Genomic DNA, 22,695 nt, shown 5'->3' on the forward strand with positions numbered 1-22,695 from the left:
AAAATGAAGGAATATATATTAAATGCCATACGTTTTCTGTGACTATAATGTGGAGGAAAAAGGAACGACCTTCTTTTTTTTTTCCTTTCCCCTTGACGGGGGGGACTCAACCATTCCCCTCCTTCCCTCGCACCCCTTACATATACATTTTCCCCTTTCCTCCTATACATCCTCCCATATCTTCTCATTTTGAGCGCTGGTGCCATTAATAAACGCGGCCTACACTACGCCGGTATCTTCAAAATACCTAAAATACAGTTTTTTCTTGTGCTAAGAAAGCGAGGTGGAGCGCAGCTAAGGCTCGTTACATTTAAATTTCAAATGACAATTACGAACGGCCATCACTCGCATTGATTTATTTCTTGATGTGGTGTAAGAGGGGAAGTTAGCGTCGTCATGACAACTTTAATGTGTTTCTATACTTATATAATTATTTTTATTTCTATGACAACTAAGCGTATATATATATATATATATATATATATATATATATATATATATATATATATATATATATATATATATATATATATATATATATATATATATATATATATAAATATATAAATATAAATATATATATATATATATATATATATATATATATAAATATATAAATATATAAATATATAAATATAAATATATATATATATATGTCGTACCTAGTAGCCAGAACTCACTTCTCAGCCTACTATGCAAGGCCCGATTTGCCTAATAAGCCAAATTTTCATGAATTAATGTTTTTTCGTCTACCTAACCTACCTAACCTAACCTAACCTAGCTTTTTTTGGCTACCTAACCTAACCTTACCTATATATATAGGTTAGGTTAGGTTAGGTAGGGTTGGTTAGGTTCGGTCATATATCTACGTTAATTTTAACTCCAATAAAAAAAAATTGACCTCATACATAGTGAAAAGGGTAGCTTTATCATTTCATAAGAAAAAAATTATAGTAAATATATTAATTCAGGAAAACTTGGCTTATTAGGCAAATCGGGCCTTGAATAGTAGGCTGAGAAGTGAGTTCTGGCTACTAGGTACGACATATATATATATATATATATATATATATATATATATATATATATATATATATATATATATATAAATATCGCTATATATTTATACTACGTATAAATACGTATACGTATATATATATAAATATCTCTTTGATATCCCCAGGGTCAAACTTAATCTGTGTAAACACTCTATGCAAATTAAGGGACCTAGTCTATGGAACTCACTCCCTAGTGAATTGAAAAACTAAAACTTTTGCCTTATTTAAAAGCAAAACCAAAAAGTACCTAACTTCATCTATTTAGTTTCCTACACTGAGCTTTAAATTTGCTCTGTACCTAGTGTTACCCAATCTCCTAATTTTTATGTAATATCAAACAACCTTATCATTGTGTTCATAATAATAATAATAATAATAATAATAATTTTTATTTAGGCAAAGGTACATACATAAAGAGATTTTACAAAGTTTGTTGACTTTATAGATAAGAGCTAGTACATACAATGCCTAAAGCCACTATTACGCAAAGCGTTTCGGGCAGGAAAAAACACTACTGACTAAAGCTTAAAACTAATGGGTAAAAAGAAAAAAATGCGTTGAGTACAAATAAAAATAGAGGTAAAAGAGGGGGGAACATTGTTGAAAAAACAGCACAAATACAATTACAAATTATTACAGAAAATTACATTAAAACAGCGTTGATTTGTAAAATTTGTCATTGCTGTCTTCTTTTATGTGCTAGCCATATGCTGTATTGTGACTACCAATTTTTGTCAACTACCATTCAAGCTGTCATTGCAATCAATCTTATATTGTTTCTGCTGTATTGTGCCTACCAATTTGTTGTCAACTACCATTTTAAGCTGTCATTGCAATCAATCATAGCTACCTATGTGCTTTAATATACTGTACCTATAATTTTCTCTCATTTTTTTTTCATTCCATGTAATCTGTTATCATTTTTTTGTCTATAAATTTTGCAAGTATTTACCTCCTTAAAATTTTCTTAGATTAAGGACCTGCCCGAAACGCTGCGCGTGCTAGTGGCTTTACAAGACTGTAATTACCATATTTGTATCCTCACATTCCTTATGTACATTCTTGTATATGCATAAATAAATAAATAAATAAATATATATATATATATATATATATATATATATATATATATATATATATATATATATATATATATATAAACACGTGATTAAGAATGTGACAATGTCAGACCACGGAGGAAAATGAAACAGGAATTTCCTTAAGTACTTTCGTATATTAAATACATCTTCAGAAGGAATGAATAGATTCCTTCTGAAGATGTATTTAATATACGAAAGTACTTAAGGAAATTCCTGTTTCATTTTCCTCCGTGGTCTGACATTGTCACATTCTTAATCACGTGTTTATTTTTGTGATATACACACACACACATATATATATATATATATATATATATATATATATATATATATATATATATATATTATGGATTTATATCCATAAATCGTCCGATATATATCGTATATCCGTCGTCGTATAAATATATATACATGTAATTTTATGGTTTAACCAGATATGTATGTATTATATATGTGAGTTTACTTTGCGTAAACGTAATCCATATATGAGTTTAATATATGTATATGTCACCTGCAGATGATTACGTATTCCATTTATACAGGTTTACTAAACGTTCACATGTTCCATGTAATATTTTACATTGGGAAGCAAGTTAGTTTTAATTAGTTCATTTATTCTGGACGTACTCAGCCTGTGAGTGATTGTAGCTAATGATACATAGATGTTGTGTCCATCATACACTCACTAAAAACCAAAGCTGGGAACATTTGTATATCATCGATGGTATACAAAAGTGCCTGCCATGCCCTTGCACCACCCATAGCATTGCTGTTCAATATATCCCTAGAGTGTCATACCTTCCCTGATATCCTTAAAAAAGCAAGAGTAACGCCAGTTCATAAAGGAGGTAACACGGCAGACATAAATAATTACAGGCCCATATCAAATCTACCTATTTATTTATTTATTTTATTTATTTATATACAAGAAGGTACATTGGGGTTGTGAGAATACATAGCATAGTATTTATAATCTTGTAAAGCCACTAGTACGCGCAGCGTTTCGGGCAGGTCCTTAATCTAACAGATAATTTTAAGTAGGTAAATTCTAGCAGAATTAATAAATTGATAACAGATACATTGCAAGAAAAAAATGAGATGAGAGAGATTAGTAAGTATATTAAAGCACATTGGTATATTAAAGCTCTGATTGATTACATATAATGGTGGTACTATATTATCAAAAATATTTGAAAAAAAATTATTTGCAAACAGCTCTATTTCTGTCTCGTAAAATTCAATATACTAAGTCCCTATCAGTTTGGCTTCCGCTCCCAAAAGAGTACCAATGATGCAATTGTTAGTCTGCTTGACTTAATCTACTCAGCCCTTGACAAAAGTGAGTTTCCGATTGGACTCTTCATTGACCTGAGAAAGACCTTTGATACTGTTAACCATAGCTACCTCTTACTTAAACTCCACCATTATAGAAGCCGAGGCCTTATCCTGAACTATATCCGATCCTATCTTAGTGACAGACATCAATATGTAGCCATAGCCATCAATGATATAACCTCTCCCACTCTACCACTAACTATAGGGGTGTCACAGAGCAGCATCCTAGGACCTCTCCTATTTCTTATATACATCAATGATCTGTCTAATGTCTCTAACATGCTTAAACTTATATGGTTTGCTGATGATACTACCCTCATCTACTCTGACCCAACCCACTCTTATTAAATAATGTTGTAAATAATGAATTTAAAAAGTCCACTTGTGGCTGTCAACCAACAAACTCACGCTAAACATAGAAAAGACCTGCTACATCTTATTTGGAAGCAAATCAACAAATGCAATTCAGCTTCAGATAGATAATGTAAACATTAGCAATAAAAATGATGGAAAGTTCCTTGGCCTGTACTTAGACAAGAGACTCAACTTCAGCACCCACGTACAACACATAACTATAAAGGTTTCTAAAACAGTTGGTATACTCTCTATGATCAGATATTATGTACCTTACTCTGCTCTCCTCTCACTCTATTATGCACTTATCTATCCCTATCTTACTTATGGTATCTGTGTATGGGGTTCAACCTCTGCAAACTACCTCAAGCCCATCATCACCCAGCAAAAATCTGCTATCAGGACAATAACAAACTCTGCTTTCAGACAACACACAGCTCCCCTGCTTAAATCCCTAAACATGCTAAACATAAATTCACTCCATACATTCTCATGTGTCAGGTTATCTTGAGGTTATCTTGAGATGATTTCGGGGCTTTAGTGTCCCCGCGGCCCGGTCCTCGACCAGGCCTCCACCCCCAGGAAGCAGCCCGTGACAGCTGACTAACTCCCAGGTACCTATTTACTGCTAGGTAACAGGGGCATTCAGGGTGAAAGAAACTTTGCCCATTTGTTTCCGCCTCGTGCGGGAATCGAACCCGCGCCACAGAATTACGAGTCCTGCGCGCTATCCACCAGGCTACCAGGCCCCCTCCAATTACATTTATAAAACCCTTTTCTTAAGTGCAAACCCCTGTTCTGAAACTCTTCCTGGACAGATGTAATAGAACACATACTCACCACACCAGACATAAACATCTCTTTGATATCCCAGAGTCAAACTTAATCTGTGTAAAAACTTTATGCAAATAAAGGGACCTAGTTTATAGAACTCACTCCCTAATGAATTGAAAAGCTGTCCAACTTTTGCCTTATTAAAAAATAAAACCAAAAGGTACCTAATTTCATCTTCATAGTTTCCTACCTAGTGTTTTATCTCGCACTGTATCTAGTGCTACTCAATCCCCCAATAATTGTATAAGCCATGTTACTTTACCATTGTAATCTTAGATATCATCTGATATCATGGTTGTTATTTTGATTACATATTCTACTGCATTATTCCTTGAAATGATCCTCAAATTGTGCTTCAGTAAACCAATGTATAACTCTGAAATGTTATCCTTATATACCTAGTAATCCAGATGGGGAAGAGTAAAAAGAGGGAAGAGACGAGTAAGGATACGGGGTGAAGAGGGGAGAAGGGGGGGATATGAGTGATGGGAGGTAAAAGAGGGGAGATGAAAGGGAGGGGACAGGGGGCCTGTGGGGGAGAGACAAGAGTATCTCCCAGACACAGCTGGGCTCCCCCTTATACTATTATTATATAGAATAATTTTTTGCATAACGTATTGCAGAATTAATGTGCATTATGTTCCCCAAATGAACCTTCTTGTATATATATATAAATAAGTAAATAAAATATATATATATATATATATATATATATATATATATATATATATATATATATATATATATATAAATTAAATTAATAATAAACAGTATATCTACGAAAAAAGGCACCTCGTAGCCTATGGAGCCTCTGTAGCCTATACTCCAATAATTCAACTCTGCGTCTCCTGCCAATTTGATACCTTTGCCACCGTTAGTCCAATGTCTCTCTGCTCTCGTTCTGGCCTCGTGCATCATGTCTCGGAACTCTTGAATATTTTGTGAGCGACGGTGCTGTATATAGCCCTCCAGACTTTGTACCTTTCTCTGATACCTTAAGTCCAGCTTGTTACAGCATTCACCATGTTGTACTTGGAGCAGCTTCAATAGCCTCGCTCTTAACGATATAAGCAGTGGTAGGAGTTAAATTGTAGTAAGTCGTAGTGATAATGATACCAATACAATTAGGTTCATCATCATCAAAAAAGTTGTGAAGGGATCACCTGTGGTGCAAATGTGGGGACCCATAGCCTCGGAGAAGAAAATTTAAGGAGTATTCAGAGAAGACCTTGTGGATTCTCACTGAACACTAATATTTTCTTCTCCTACCACCCCCATTCTTTTGTATATACAAATGTATTTGTTTTATTTAAACTTTGTTACAAAAAGGAGTTACATATAGGGTACAAAAATGATTATCACAAGTCGTCGAGTTCCTCCAGCTCCTCAGATGGTGGGCAGGAACCCTGAATGCAGTGTGCAAAAGCTTGATGTATCCTGTGTTCCTCAACTCATTATGTGACTCGATGAGGTGTCCTCGCTCCCGACAGGATGGGTATGTGGTCCCCTCAGCCGCTCGCAGGATGGGTATTGGGTCCCTCACCACTCACATGGTATTGGGTCCAATACCCACAAAAGATGGGTAGTGGGTCCATTACCGCCCACGGGAAAGGTGTGGGTTCTACCACTGCCCACAACATAGGTATGGGCTCCACCATCGCCCCCAGGATGAGTTTGGGGATTTTCAAAAAACATGGAAGCTATTATTGGCCTATAGTCTCCGGCGTCCTGTTCCCATCAAGGGCCACAATAAGGAAGATATTGTGACCATCACGTATAAGTCCTCCCTCAAAGTTCACATTTTATACACTTCACCTGTTTCATGCCATCTGAATCTATCGTGTTCAAAAACCACCTTACACCCAACAGTATAATAACTTCAGAGGGCTAACTAAAATGATTTTGGATGTATAAAATACGTACAAGGAGAGGAGAGAGTAGGAAGAGAGAGCGAGAAGGGGGCGAGTCATCCTTGAGAGTTGGAGGGCAGGGTTGACACTACACTGACGCCGGACTAGCTGTCATTCGCCCTGAATAGTGTCACCTTGGAGAAGGAGCTAACCCTTTCCCCGCTGAGATTTCATTTGCAATGACGGAGGCTGCATCAAGGTGATCTGGAAAGGAGGGGGAGGGGGAGAGGAGGGGGGTTAATCAGGGGCATATGCGAGGGGGATGTTGAAATTTTACTGGTAATCTTTTAGTATGTTTTCTTACCTGTGTTTCAACGCTAAGCTACCGGGCCATTTATTTTTCTATCTCTTTGTCTATTATTGCGATTAGTTTTAGTTCAGGCCTGTGATGTACAAACAAGAAAACTTATACGAATTATCAGCGGATAGCAAGACCAAATTGTATTATATAAAGATTTCTAATCGAATAACCGCTACAAATAGATTTATACAGCAGTATTCTCTTTTAGTATTGTCTGCCCACAACACACTCACGTTTTCTTTCATTTCGCCAAATATTTTGTAGCACCTCTGAGGCCAATAATAATAATAATACCTGTAATAATAATAATAATAATAATAATAATAATAATAATAATTATGAAAATATTTATTTATTTATTTATTTATATACACAAGAGTTCATAAGATATTACACAGTGTAGATCAAGATCTAGCTATAGGTTCAAATATTATTTCCATCTCACAGGATGGTTAGTCATGCATGGAATCAGGGGAGCCAATACCAGCCTCAATACAAAAAACAAATCAACTCTGACTAAAAATCAGGTGAGAACATATAATGTAAGGCTCATCTATTAGCCCCAACTAGCAAAATATTTTCTATGAAGCCAATGATAAATTAATTTCAGCGTTTCACAAAAGATTAATATACATATACAGTTCATTACTGTTCCACGGAAGGGTACTACGGGATCGCCATAGCCCGTGCTACTTGCAACTTTTGTTCCCAGTAGCTGAATCTTCAACAATATGTTCCACCAACTTTTACTGCAAATGTAATACAACGTATTAAAATATATAATTATTTAATTTGTTATTAAGTACAATTGCAGTGATATAAAGCTTTTACATAACTCATTACACAGCGTGACAGCTTCAGACGCTTTGCTTTCATACCCAAAAATCTTTATCATTTTATTATATTTGTTGAATTAAGGCCTAAAACCACCACAGGGTCTAAGAGGTACAGGGTCTGAGAGGTACAGGGTCTAAGAGGTACAGGGTCTAAGAGGTACAGGGTCTGAGAGGTACAGGGTCTAAGAGGTACAGGGTCTGAGAGGTACAGGGTCTGAGAGGTACAGGGTCTAAGAGGTACAGGGTCTGAGAGGTACAGGGTCTAAGAGGTACAGGGTCTGAGAGGTACAGGGTCTAAGAGGTACAGAGCCTAAGAGGTACAGAACCTAAGAGGTACAGAGCCTAAGAGGTACAGAGCCTAAGAGGTACAGAGCGTAAGAGGTACAGAGCCTAAGAGGTACAGAGTCTGAGAGGTACAGAGCCTAAGAGGTACAGAACCTAAGAGGTACAGAGCCTAAGAGGTACAGAGTCTGAGAGGTACAGAGCCTAAGAGGTACAGAACCTAAGAGGTACAGAGCCTAAGAGGTACAGAGCCTAAGAGGTACAGGATCTAAGAGGTACAGAGCCTAAGAGGTACAGAGCCTAAGAGGTACAGAGCCTAAGAGGTACAGAGCCTAAGAGGTACAGAGTCCGGGGGTTCATCAACCTGGGAAGGGGCCGGCGGATCACGGGTGTTTCAACATAAGCTAAACAAGATTTAATCCGAGTTCCTTTTTTTGTTCAACATAGGAAGTAGACCTTTCTGGGGTGAGCAATGACTTCCATATTGCTTACACCTGCCTTTTCAGACTGGTAACTGACCTCTTCAGACTGGTAACTGACCTTTTCAGACTGGTAACTGACCTTTTCAGACTGGTAACCGGCCATTTCAGACTGGTAACTGACCTCTTCAGACTGGTAACTGACCTTTTCAGACTGGTAACTGACCTTTTCAGACTGGTAACCGGCCATTTCAGACTGGTAACTGACCTTTTCAGACTGGTAACTGACCTTTCCAGACTGGTAACTGACCTTCTCAGACTGGTAACTGACCTTCTCAGACTGGTAACTGACCTTCTCAGACTGGTAACTGACCTTCTCAGACTGGTAACTGACCTTTTCAGACTGGTAACTGACCTTTTCAGACTGGTAACTGACCTTTTCAGACTGGTAACTGACCTTTTCAGACTGGTAACTGACCTTTTCAGACTGGTAACTGACCTTTTCAGACTGGTAACCGGCCATTTCAGGTTGCTAACCGGCCTCTTCAAAGTGTAAAAAGGTCATCCTTATATGACCTTTTCAAGTGTATACCTGCCTCTCCAGACGTACGAAATTTTCAGTGAGTGCATTGACCTTTCGTGGTGTACAATGACCTCCCAGGGTCACAGCCGAAAGGTCCCCGGGTTCGATTTCCCGCGGTAGGATACAATTTCCTTTCACCTGATGCCTTCGTTCACCTAGTAGTAAATAGGTACCTATTAGTCAGAATTGTCAAACTAGCCGAATTACTTTAAATATTTAATCTGTCGAAAATTATATATATATATATATATATATATATATATATATATATATATATATATATATAGAGCCTAAGAGCCTCAACCTCAGCAAAGACTCAACCCTCCTGTTTGGCAAACATGAAGTCACCTCAGCAGAGGGAATTCAACAGGGTGACCCACTTGCACCGTTCCTCTTTTGCATAGCGGTTCGAGAAATTACAACCAGACTGTCCAGCGAGCTCAACATCTGGTTCCTGGATGATGGCACTCTGGCAGGCACACAAGATTCCCTGCTAGAAGACTTACAGCTGGTGAAGACACGGGGGGAGTCCATGGGTCTCGTTCTTAGCCCCTCCAAGTGCGAAATTATTGCATCTAGTGAAGTAATCATTAGAGCAGTGAAATCAGTTCTACCAGAAGCCTCAGTCGTTAAACCTACCGACAGCACACTACTCGGAGCACCTCTGGGCCACAATGCTATTGCTGCAGTCCTTGACGAAAAGTTTAGAGACCTAAAGAGGATGGAAGAGAGAATTGGGGACTTGGACTCCCACGATGCCCTCTACCTTCTCACAAAGTGCCTTACCCTGCCCAGGCTAACATACTTCTTAAGGTGTGCACCAACTTTTGGCAACCCACTTCTAAATCAATATGATGAGCTCCTCAGGTCAATATTCAGGAAGGCGCTCAACCTAGATTTAGATGACAGTCAGTGGGACCAAGCAACACTACCAGTGAGATTTGGAGGGATAGGCATACGAAAGGCAACTGAGGTAGCACTTCCAGCATTCTTATCCTCATGTACAGCAGCCAACGAATTGGTAGGGCAGATCCTACCAGAGCGTATGAGAGAGACAGCGGGAACTCATGATCAAACGTTCATCGAAGCAGCCAGACAATGGGACACCATTGCACACCCTCAACCCCGACCACAAGTCCCAAAAGACCACAAGCAGGCCCACTGGGATAGCCCCATAATGGAAAAGACTGTCACAGCAATGATTGACAACGCTGATGCTGAAAACAAAGCCCGCCTCCTAGCGGTAACAGCACCCCACGCCGGGGATTTTTTATTTGCTGTGCCCAATGCAGCCCTGGGAACTCGCCTCAGTCATGACGCTCTCCGCATTGGAGTTGCCCTTCGCCTTGCCGCCCCCATCCTCACCGAACATAGGTGCATCTGCGGAACTGCGATGGCAGACCAATATGGTCGTCATGGTCTGGTATGTCGTAAATCACAGGGTAAAATTGCAAGACATGAAGAAGTCAACGACATCATCAAGAGGAGCCTCGCCACAGCCCGCTGCCCGGCACAAAGAGAACCACACTTATCCAGACCTAACGACCCTCAGAAGCGCCCTGATGGGGTCACCTTGCTACCTTGGAAGGATGGTAAGCAAGTGGTATGGGACTACACGTGCGCTGCCACACTGGCCAGTACCTACCTCCACTACAGCACACGTGAAAGCGGTGGTGCTGCTTCTTTCAGGGAATCGCAGAAAATTATTAAATACAGAGGTCTAGCACACTGCTACAGCTTTGTTCCGATCGGCTCGGAGACCCTCGGTTCGTGGGGAAAATGTGCATTGAAGTTCCTGAAGGAATTGGGGGACAAATTGATCAGCGCTACAAAAGACCAGAGAGCAAAAAGTTTCTTGTTCCAGCGCCTCAGTGTTGCGATTCAAAGGGGAAATGCCTGTTGCGTCTTGGGCACTAGTCCAACTTCAGAGGAATTCGAAGAAGTGTTTGACTTGCAACAATGATCGAACCCGTCTGTGACATTCATCAATGTTTCCCATTGTTGTGTTCTTCAAGAGATCCATAACCTTTAAGCACCTTTTTGCATTATTATTTTTGTATCAACCCATGTATATCTTGTAACCATCAAATGCATAATAAAGCACAAAAAATATTCAAGGAAGGGGGTGGTAGGAGAAAAGCACACAGAAACTGTATTGGAGGGGATCTAAACATTCCCTCTAATGCGTTATGCGTGGTTTCCTCCGAGGCTATGGGTCCCCCTTCTTCCAGCTAGAGGTGGTACTCCCTTCCTATATATATATATATATATATATATATATATATATATGTCGTACCTAATAGCCAGAACTCACTTCTTGGCCTACTATGCAAGGCCCGATTTGCCTAATAAGCCAAGTTTTCATGAATTAATGTTTTTTCGACTACCTAACCTACCTAATCTAACCTAACCTAACTTTTTCTGCTACCTAACCCAACCTAACCTATAAAGATAGGTTAGGTTAGGTTAGGTAGGGTTGGTTAGGTTCGGTCATATATCTACGTTAATTTTAACTCTAATAAAAAAAAATTGACCTCATACATATTGAAAAGGATAGCTTTATCATTTCATAAGAAAAAAATTAGAGAAAATATATTAATTCAGAAAAACTTGGCTTATTAGGCAAATCGGGCCTTGCATAGTAGGCTGAGAAGTGAGTTCTGGCTACTAGGTACGACATATATATATATATATATCATATATATATATATATATATCATATATATATATATATATATATATATATATATGTGTGTGTGTGTGTGTGTGTGTGTGTGAGAAAGCTGCATGAACGCGCAAGCCATATATCACTAAGAACTCTTTGACCCGGCCAGGATTCGAACCCATGCCGTCCAGGATCACCCCTAAACGTACACAGTACCGTGAGCCGATCATTGGTGCGGTGGTCATGGTACTGTGTACGTTTAGGGGTGATCCTGGACGGCATGGGTTCGAATCCTGGCCGGGTCAAAGAGTTCTTAGTGATATATATATATATATATATATATATATATATATATATATATATATATATATATATATATATATATATATATATATATATATATATATATATATATATATATATTTATATTTATATTTAGCAAAATTAAGGGAAGGGAACTGTCAGGGGGGGGGGGGAAAGCGCCAAGCCATTACGACTATCTAGCACTGGGAAGGGGGTTAGGATACGGATTTGGGATGGGACGGAGGGGAAGGAATGGTGCCCCAACCACTTGGACGGTCGGGGATTGAACGCCGACCTGCAAGAAGCGAGACCGTCGCTCTACCGTCCTACCAAAGTGGTTGGACATACAATTTTAGGGACGGAGCTACACATACGAACGAAGCCACTATTACACAAAGTGTTTCGGGCAAAACATAAAATAATAAGGAACAATTTAATTAATGGTGTGAAGGGGTAAACTCTTAATGGACAGCGCTCGGGGGGTCGTGGTCTTAAGGGCCCGGGTTCGATTCCCGGCGGAGGCGGAAACAAATGGGCAGAGAGAGAACACACACACACACTGCGACTAGGCTATTCATCCATAAGCGTGGTAGATTGGGATCATCACGCCAAAAAAAAAAAAATGGGCAAATGCTGTGGACAACCAAATGGACATTACTAATTCACTAATTAGTCACTAATTACTCAGTTTGAACAAGTTACAGCAGCTAAGGAATGACTTTCAAAATGACATTGCATTAGTGACAGAGTTGTTGTTGTTGTTTTAGATTCAGCTACTTAGAACAAAAAGTAGCACGGGCTATGGTGATCCCGTAGTGGACTTACCTGGCACAGGAGCGGGGCTGTAACTGAGTGACAGAGACCATTCCCTGCTTTATAAGGATTGGCTAAATCTACTACCACTAATACCTATTCATTGAATAGACCATTAAACAACTAAAGCAACAGATACAGAACTATGAACCCAACAAGGCTGCTGTACTTTTGATATACAGCATAACAAGAATATATAGCCTATCATACTCAAAATACTGTAAAGTAATTAATCTATTACATCCGCTATTGGTATCGTTCATTCCAATTAGCGTTATAACTGTCCTTAATGAACTCATAATCTTATCTCCAGATCACCTCAACATTGGCACCAAACGTTTTCCAGTTTATTCTGTTTATTTACGTCGAAAACTGTCAGTATTCGTCGTAGCCGTCACGACTGCAAGGAAAATGACAGGTTGGATAACGAGAACCTTTCACACTTGAGATGCTATACCAATGATAATAGTTTTCAAGACGCTAGAGCTCTCTAGAGTGGAGTACTGCTGCACAATGACAGCCCCTTTCAAAGCTGGAGAAATTGCTGACCTGGAGACCATGCAGAGATCCTTTACTGCTAGAATCCACTCAGTAAAACATCTAAACTATTGGGACCGACTAAAGAGCCTAAATCTGTATTCTCTTGAGCGCAGGCGGGTGAGATACATAATAATTTACACGTGGAAAATAGTAGAAGGGCTGATCCCAAACCTGCACATAGAAATAACATCACGAGACCAGGAGGCATGGCAGGATGTGCAGAATATCCCCGTTGAAAAGCAGAGGTGCAACAGGTACTCTGAGAGAGAACTCTATCAAGATCAGAAGCCCGAGACTGTTCAACACGCTTCCACTACACATAAGGGGCATAACTGGCCGACCCCTCACAGTGTTCAAGAGTGAACTGGATAAGCACCTCCAAATGATACCAGGCTACGAGCAGCAGCGGTCGAGGACCGAGCCGAAGGGACGTTAAGGCCCGAAATCATGGCAAGGCCTCCAGACGGACTACACCACATTGTCAGACACTGTAGCCAGCTGAGGGCATTACTCCCTGTCCATCCAAAGAGAAAGGGGGAAATGATAAGGCCTGAAATATACCCCCCCATGTCTTTCCATAGTAACTTAGAGAGTGCTGACATTCTCACCCCTCCGCTGAGGACATCTACCCCAAAGGAAAACTTTCATAACAGCTTGACACGTGAACATAACCCAGCTAATATTGGAAGAACAATGGCGATTTTATTCAACATTGTCTCGACTACAGCGGCCTCACCTTTTGTTTTATTAATATAGGTAACTGGCCATTTATGCAGCGACCACTGACTACATGAAGGGGGGGTTATAAGCAGCGGGGTCTAACAGCCTGGTTGACCAGATCACTAACTTGGAGGCACCGTCAGAGACCGGGCCGCGGGAACACTGCTCTCCGGAACTACCTCAAGGTTACAGTTAATAAACAGTCAGCAGGGATAACCAACAGTCAAGCGCGAAAAGATAGCAGATAGATAGCAATATAGGCAACAGTCAACAGAGGTAACCAGGAAACAATATAATTTAACAACCAAACTTTTAACTTACCACTACACCCGTCTCCGTGGTGTAGTGGTAAGACACTCGCCTGGCGTTCCGCGAGCGCTATGTCATGGGTTCGTATCCTGGCCGGGGAGGATTTACTGGGCGCAATTCCTTAACTGTAGCCTCTGTTTAATGCAACAGTAAAATGTGTACTTGGATGAAAAAACGATTCTTCGCGGCAGGGGATCGTATTCCAGGGACCATAGGATTAAGGACTTGCCCGAAACGCTACGCGTACTAGTGGCTGTACAAGAATGTAACAACTCTTGTATATATCTCAATATTAACAGGTCATCATTCAACAGGTCGACAACAGTAGCCAGCCGTTAACGGATATGGCCAACCGAGATGACCAGCCGTCAACAGTAGTGGCCAGCCGTCAACGGAAGTGGATAGCTACCAACAGTAAAAAAAATATTCAACAGTTTGCAATTGGTATTGCCAACATTCAACATAGGTAGATCACCGTCAAGAGAACCAGCCAGCACAAGTAGATGAATGTCAAAAGAGGTAGATGAGCGTCAACAGAGGGAGCCAACAGAGACAGGTAACAGACGAGCCAAGAGGAACAAACGGCAAGCTTCAACCCATCTTGCTTGAGCTACGCGACGGGAACATCATCGGTACAATATCCTTCATTCGCTCTCTCAAAGCCTCGCTAATATCCATCATTTCCAAAACTGCAAACAATATATATATAAGCCAAATTCAGTGGTTTTCTCGTAGCCATGACATCAACGACGATATATTCATCAACTGAGCGGTAGCCCTCCTAAAAAAGAAACATAATAATAAGTACATATACGTATATATGTATTATTTAACTTTCCAAACCTGACATGGCCTCACGCCGGTGAAGGACCCGGTGTACGATGATTTCATTTTGTAATGCTCATTTTTTGAGCCCAGTTAAAAAGGTAAGAAGATAATCTACATTTAATACTGTTATTCATAACGATGTAGTGTTGTTTATGTATGTTTTTATGTATAAAGTGTTTCAGTAGTACCAAATAAATAATGTTGTCATTGCATTCTGAAGCAACACAATTACCAAGGCAGAATACCCCCAGCAACACTACATGATGACTCCGAAAGTGTTGACATCGACTTAAGTCTATTTTACAAATGTTTGATATGATTAATTATTCGTAAATATATTTTAAATATATTCTACCGTATTCGTCTTTTTATATAAATACTTTTTCCCTATTAAAACACGTTACGCACAGATCAATAAAATAACTATTTTATGTATATCGCGCAACAAGGCGAAATCGAACGCGGTAGTCACTTCACCCTTATGAGCGATATGCAGAAAGATATGTTCGTTTAAACAGATAAACATTATTATTCTGCTAAAAAAAAACGTAAAATGAGCAAAACTAATTAACTATAACCTTTTTTAAAACTTATATCGGGTAGCGAGTATTAAATTAGTCATAGTTCCCACAAGTAATAGGTACGTAGTCATGTGAACATTAAGCGGGCTTGAGGGACACTGGGCGGGGCGCAAGTCGAGGACCTCCTCTCTAGTTTTTGTTCACTGGATTTGCACCTTCCAAATGACACACTGGTGCAGTCGAGGTCTCCCCGTATACATATATATATATATTTTCCACCAACAGTTACTTCATTCTTCTTCCATACAACTTGCGAAGGCCTTAGAGAATAAACGAAATTAAAAACGAGACAGAAAAATAAGACTGACGAATTTCATTGAAACCGCCATATTGGGAAACCAAATGCCACAAGACGGTTGAATTTTTTTTTTAAGTTCGCCAAAAAATAAAAATAGGAGTGGCGGTGGGCCCTCGTCAAGGGTCAAGGGGCCCAGGCACGCTTAACAAGTGTCACGATTTTCATCTCAGAGGCTTCACAATAGACCAGACGACTGAGATTATCTGCTTTTGTCCTAACTTGTGTTGCTACCTCAGGCTTGTGGCCGCCTCCTGTTGCTCCCCCCTGTCCCTTGTACATTATTAATTATTATTATTATTATTATTATTATTATTATTATTATTATTATTCACAGAGAGTAATCACACTAACGTAACTGCATCAATGAGTAAATCCGTAGGAGCAGTGATAAGGGCTCGAACATATGGGCTGGGTGTTCAGGCACTCGGTAGAATTCCAGGTTCAGTACAACTTCCTTTTTTTAATCGTAGCTGAGGAGAGATGTAAAGCTATTCAGTAATTAACTTCCAAGTTCCTGTAAGAAGGGTTGGATCAACTGGGTTGTGATGGATATAACAGCGTGCCCCTCCAAGTAACAACCTTTTTAGATCAAGTTATGGACCAGGCTTGAGGAGTGGAACTCGTGGAACTGACTCCAGGGGCCAGATTCACGAAGCAGTTACGCAAGCACTCACGAACCTGTACATCTTTTCTCAATTTTTGGCGGCTTTGTTTACAATTATTAAACAGTTAATGAGCACCGAAGCACCAGGAGGCTGTTTATAACAGTAACAACTGTTGATTTGAAAGTTTTATGCTTCTAAACTGTTTAATAAATGTAACCAAAGCTTGGGGACTAGAAGAACTCCCAGAACCCCATCAACCAGGTATCAACCAGGTAAAGCCGCCAAAGATTGAGGAAAGATGTACACGTTCGTAAGTACTTGCGTAACTGCTTCGTGAATCTGGCCCCAGGTAAGCTAAGTGCAGTGACTTACCTAAGAATGCTGCCTTGGGGAAGAAAGAGCTAAGTGCTTGCTGTGTGGATAGGGGTCTGACGGTTGAGTGGACAGCGCTCCGGATTCGTAGTCATAAGGTTCCGGATTCGATCCCCGGCGGAGGTGGAAACAAATGAACAGAATTTATTTCACCCTGATGCCCCCCCCCCTGTTCACCTAGCAGTAAACAGGTACCTGGGAGTTAGACAGCTGCCACGGGCTGCTTCCTGGGAGGAGGGGGGTAACAAAAAGGAGGCCTGGTGCAGGACCGGGCCGCGGGGACACTAAGCCCTGTCTATAGGTCTTAGACAGCGATGTGAAACATAGCCTAGGACGGTCGCTGAGGTAAAGCAGGGGGAAGAAATTCTAGCCGGACGGCTTCCAGCGTCAGAGAACTGGTTCACGAGCCCCAAGTGTTGCCGGGAGCATCATCTCTTCATGTTCCAGGTGTCAGCACTCTCACACCTTACGGGCTATTCATGCCCGTGCCACCTCTTGGGTAGCTCAATCTCTAGCACTGTCACACCAGTAGGCTCAGGAATCAGGTATGATAGAGCGCAGTAAGGCTCAGGAATCTGTACACCAGTTGATAGACGGTTGAGAGGCGGGACCAAAGAGACAAAGCTCAACCCCCGCAAGCACAAATAGGTGAGTACAACTAGATGAGTAGCAGTGAGTCATGTGAGTTTCCCAATCCCCTGTTTCATTGACCATTTGCTTGCTTTGATTTGTGATTCCTTATGTGGGGGTTCCATGCCGGGGCTGCATACTCATATCTGGGTTTCGCGTAGGTTTGTATACAGTGTTCCGAAGAACTCTTTGTTCACATTCTTGAATACTACCCACATGTTGACATATTGGCATATGGTGCCAAGGTCAGTGTGCTGTGTGGCTCGGGTGTTTGATCAAACTGTTATTACTACTCCCAAGACTTGTTCTTTCTCAAGTCGTTAGTTGTCACCACTTTATTCTGAACTATATTTGAGAGTTTCTTACTCCTATTTCTAGTCTCATAATCTTGCATTTGTCTGGATTAAAGTCCATAAGCCATTTTATTGACTCTTTAGTCCTCTGTTATGATCATTCACATTAGTTTTGCATTGTGTGTGTGTGTGGGTGTGTACTCGCCTATTTGTGCTTGCGGGGTTTGAGCTCTGGCTCTTTGGTTCCGCCTCTCAACTGTCAATCAACAGGTGTACAGATTCCTGAGCCTACTGGGCTCTATCATATCTACACTTGAAACTGTGTATGGAGTCAGCCTCCACCACATCACTGCCTAATGTATTCCATTTATTAACTACTCTAACACTGAAAAAATTCTTTCTAATGACTCTGTGGCTCATTTGGGTACTAAGTTCCCACCTGTGTCCCCTTGTTCGTGTCCCACCCGTGCTGAATAGTTTGTCTTTGTCCACCCTGTCAATTCCCCTGAGAAATTTGTACATGGTTATCATGTCTCCCCTTACTCTTCTGTTTTCCAGGGACATGAGGTTCAGTTCGTTTAGCCTTTCCTCGTAGCTCGTATCTCTTAAGTTCCGGGACGAGCCTGGTGGCATACCGCTGAATCTTCTCTAACTTTGTCTTGTGTTTAACTAGGTATGGATTAGTGTGTATGTATAGTGTGTAGTGTACTCACCTAGTTGTACTCACCTAGTTGTGTTTGCGGGGGTTGAGCTCTGGCTCTTTGGTCCCGCCTCTCAACCGTCAATCAACAGGTGTACAGATTCCTGAGCCTATCGGGCTCTGTCATATCTACACTTGATTCCTGAGCCTACTGAGTGTGTGTGTGTATACGTGCGTGCACCTGCATATATTCATATTCTTCCTTGAGTGTAATTCAAATACAGCCCTTGAATTCGTACACTACACAAGTCAAATCAATACCCAACATAACTTGAGGACCGCGCACCATCAGGAAATCAACCCTCGCTCACCAGGTAGCTTAGTCAAATTCAAATTCAAAATTCAAATTCAAAATTCAAATGTTTATTTAGGTAAAAATACATACAAGAGGGTGATACAAAAATTGATGAATTTATAGATAGAGCAAGTACACACAATGCCTAAAGCCACTATTACGCAAAGCGTTTCAGGCAGAAAGGATAGATTTTCGGTAGTTACTTAGATACTAACATTTTCTTATAGGCGGCCGAAGTTTTAAAATTTAAAAATTTTCTGGTGGCAAGCTGGAGAAGGGGGTGTGGGGGGGGGATGGATGGGGGAGTGATGGGGACGGGAGGGAGGGGAGGATAGATTGGGGGGGGGAAGGTTTAGGGGGATAGGGATAGGGAGGTGGGGGAGGGAGGGGGGTTAACCAAGCAGCGTGGAAAGTTCCATACCCAGGAGCACTATGATGAACCTGTTGCTGTGGCTGTTGTTGCTGTGGCTGGTGGGTGTTGCTGTGGCTGGTGGGTGTTGCTGTGGCTGGTGGGTGTTGCTGTTATGGCTGCTGCTGTTGCTGTGGCTGGTGGGTGTTGCTGTTATGGCTGCTGCTGTTGCTGTGGCTGGTGGGTGTTGCTGTTATGGCTGCTGTTGTTGCTGTGGCTGGTGGGTGTTGCTGTTATGGCTGCTGCTGTTGCTGAATTTTGTGTTGCGGTTGCTGTTTTATTTCCAAGATGCTCTGATACTCTTCTGCTGCTTCTCCAGTTCTTGTTCCTTCTGTTACTTTTGCTCTGATATTTATGCTGTTCTCATTTTGTGCTGCACCCGTGTTTCTGGTGCTGCTGTTACTGCCTCTGCTGCTGGTGTTGTGCAGCTGTTTCTGATGTTGCAGTCACAGTGTGTTCCTGCTGCTGTTCTTCTAAGCTGTGGCTGTGTATACTGCTGTTCCTGGCGTTGCTGAGCAGTGTCCTTGCTTTGCTGAGTTGCCTGTACTCACCTAGTTGTGTTTGCGGGGGTTGAGCTCTGGCTCTTTGGTCCCGCCTCTCAACCGTCAATCAACAGGTAGCAACACATCAACAGGTTGCCTGTTGATGTGTTGGTGTGGGTATGCCATGTCTGCCGTTGCCACTGTTGCAGGTAGAGGCCTTAATTGGCATTCCTGTTGGCTTCAAGCTTCCTATTTGTTTTATTTGAAGTTTCAGCTTAGTTGTGGTCTCACTTGCTCACCAGTTTCTTCAGGGATGCGGACTTGTTCACTCCCAGGTTTCTGCTGTGTTCCATATTTGGTTTCTGTTTATACTGTTTTATTTGTTTTTTTCGTCTGTTCGAACGTTGTTGAGTCATTGTGTTTACCTTCGCTCTGATCTCTCTCTCTCTCTCTCTCTCTCTCTCTCTCTCTCTCTCTCTCTCTCTCTCTCTCTCTCTTCTCTCTCTCTCTCTCTCTCTCTCCTCCTTCCCGTTCTCTCTCTCTCTCCCTCCTTCCCGTTCTCTCTCAGTGCGTAAAAGATTCAACGTCCGGTAACTTTTAATTTGTTTAAAATACATTAGATAACATCTGTATTTGTACAGCTACCCTAGACTATATGATGGGGAGTACAGTGTGTGTCAAAAAGCTAGCTACGTGATGCTATAATCCCCATCACACAGGACGGTTAGTCATACAGAGGCACGTGATAAGTAGCCTTAACTGACAGATTTTGGATGCAATATGAGAATATCTTCAAGAACACGAGAGGTAATAAAGTAATTGCAGAGCTCCAGGTACCTCATGCCAACTGGTCTGAAAGGTCTAATAACTGGGACATTCAGTGATGTAGTGTGGGAGATCATGCCGCAGTTCCTGCTCACGTCGGTACCACTTTGTTGTGTATGTCTCAACACTCTATGGACAATCAACCCTACACTTCATACGTTACGGGAGTCGCTGGATTCGGAGTAGGATCCGATCCTTTTTAAGGAGGGGCATGGGGGGGGGGGGGGGGTAGATCCCAACTGCCCTGTGATAAGCCTCACCGTCGTAAATTCACCATACACATTTCTGTGAGACTAGCCTTAAGCGTCTGACCTCAAACCTCGGACAAACATTCTCATATATATTTATATATATAATATATATATATATATATATATATATATATATATATATAAATATATATATATATATAAATATATATATATATATACATATATATGTACATATGGTTAGAAAGAGAGAGAGAGAGAGAGAGAGAGAGAGAGAGAGAGAGAGAGAGAGAGAGAGAGAGAGAGAGAGAGAGAGAGAGAGAGAGAGAGAGAGAGAGGCTTACGATAAGAGACGTGTTTCGATGATTTCGTCAACATTTTCAAGGGCAGAGTGGATGTGGATACAATTAGGTTGAAGGAGCCGAGTATATGAGCAAGAGTGAGGTGAAGCAAGTCACTATACTGGTGTACAGGTACCTGAGTCTATTGGGCTCTATCATATGTACACTTGAAACTGTGTATGGAGTCAGCCTCCACCACATCACTGCCTAGTGCATTCCATACCTGTTAACTACTCTGACACTGAAAAAGTTCCTTCTAACGTCCCTGTGGCTCATGTGGGTACTCAGTTTCCAGCTGTGTCCTCCTTGTTCGCGTCCCACCAGTGTTGAATAGTTTATCTTTATCTACCCTGTCGATTCTTCTTAGATTTTTGTAGGTAGTGATCATGTCTCGCCTTACTCTTCTGTCTTCTAGCGTCGCGAGGTGCATTTCCCGCAGCCTTTCCTCGTAACTCATGCCTCTTAGTTCTGGGACTAGTCTAGTGGCATATCTCTGGACTTTTTTCAACTTCGTCTTGTGCTTAACAAGGTACGGGCTCCATGCTGGGGCCGCATACTCCAGGATTGGTCTTACATATGTGGTATACAAGACTCTGAATGATTCCTTACACAGGTTCCTGAACGCTGTTCTGATGTTAGCCAGCCTCTCATACGCCGCTGATGTTATTCTTTTGATGTGGGCTTCAGGAGACAGGTTTGGTGTGATATCAACTCCTAGATCTTTCTCTCTGTCCGTTTCGTGAAGGACTTCATCTCCCATTCTGTATCCTGTGTCTGGCCTCCTGTTTCCACTGCCTAGTGTCATTACCTTACCTACCTTACCTGTACACACTTACCTTGTGTGTGTGTGTGTGTATAGAGAGCACACACACATACATACTCTAAACAGTTTTCTCCTGCTCTACGTTACGCATGCGCACCGAGAGCCTCATCCCCCCCCCCCTCCAGGAGCCCCCCACACCACCTTCCAAGATGACCCCCCCCCCACAAGACGAGCAAACAACCCCCCCCCCCAAGTCAACCATGACCTCAATAAGTCAGTAGTGTTCGAGCTCTATCACAGCCAGAGCACTGACGTGTGGTGGTGCCTGGCAACCTCAACCCGGGCACTTGCCACACGCTGCTATGTTCTTCAATTTGTTTCTTGTTTTTTTTAATTAACAAACTTCAATTTATCCCTCATTCAATATTTTTACGTTGAAATTTTTTTACAACCGGTTTGTCTCTATTCCTGTCTTTCTGTGTATGCCTCTGCCTCATCTCTTACACACACACACACACACACACACACACACACACACACACACACACACACACACATTAATTCAATAAAGTGAGGCATTAAATCAATTAATGCCTCACAGGATTGATTAAATTCTACGATCAGGCAACAAGAATCAGACAAGAAAGAGAGGGGTGGGCAGACTGCATATTTTTGGATTGCCAGAAAGCCTTTGACACAGTG

The 22,695-nt window shown here is 41.2% G+C and overlaps 1 protein-coding gene across 1 annotated transcript; it reads right to left on the reverse strand.

Moving 5' to 3' along the window:
• Positions 1-8,448: 8,448 nt before the first annotated feature.
• LOC123773803 (calcium-binding and coiled-coil domain-containing protein 2-like) lies at positions 8,449-8,952 on the reverse strand. The gene has a single exon (XM_045767726.1). It carries the CDS (start codon positions 8,950-8,952, stop codon positions 8,449-8,451), a length of 504 nt encoding a protein of 167 aa, XP_045623682.1.
• Positions 8,953-22,695: the final 13,743 nt, after the last annotated feature.

Source organism: Procambarus clarkii, chromosome 91 (assembly GCF_040958095.1).
Source record: "Procambarus clarkii isolate CNS0578487 chromosome 91, FALCON_Pclarkii_2.0, whole genome shotgun sequence".
NCBI lineage: Eukaryota > Metazoa > Arthropoda > Malacostraca > Decapoda > Cambaridae > Procambarus > Procambarus clarkii.

Coding starts and splice junctions, on each gene's coding strand:
- LOC123773803 (XM_045767726.1), bottom strand. CDS start 8,952: ATGGCCGGTTACCAGTCTGAAAAGGTCAGTTACCAGTCTGAAAAGGTC.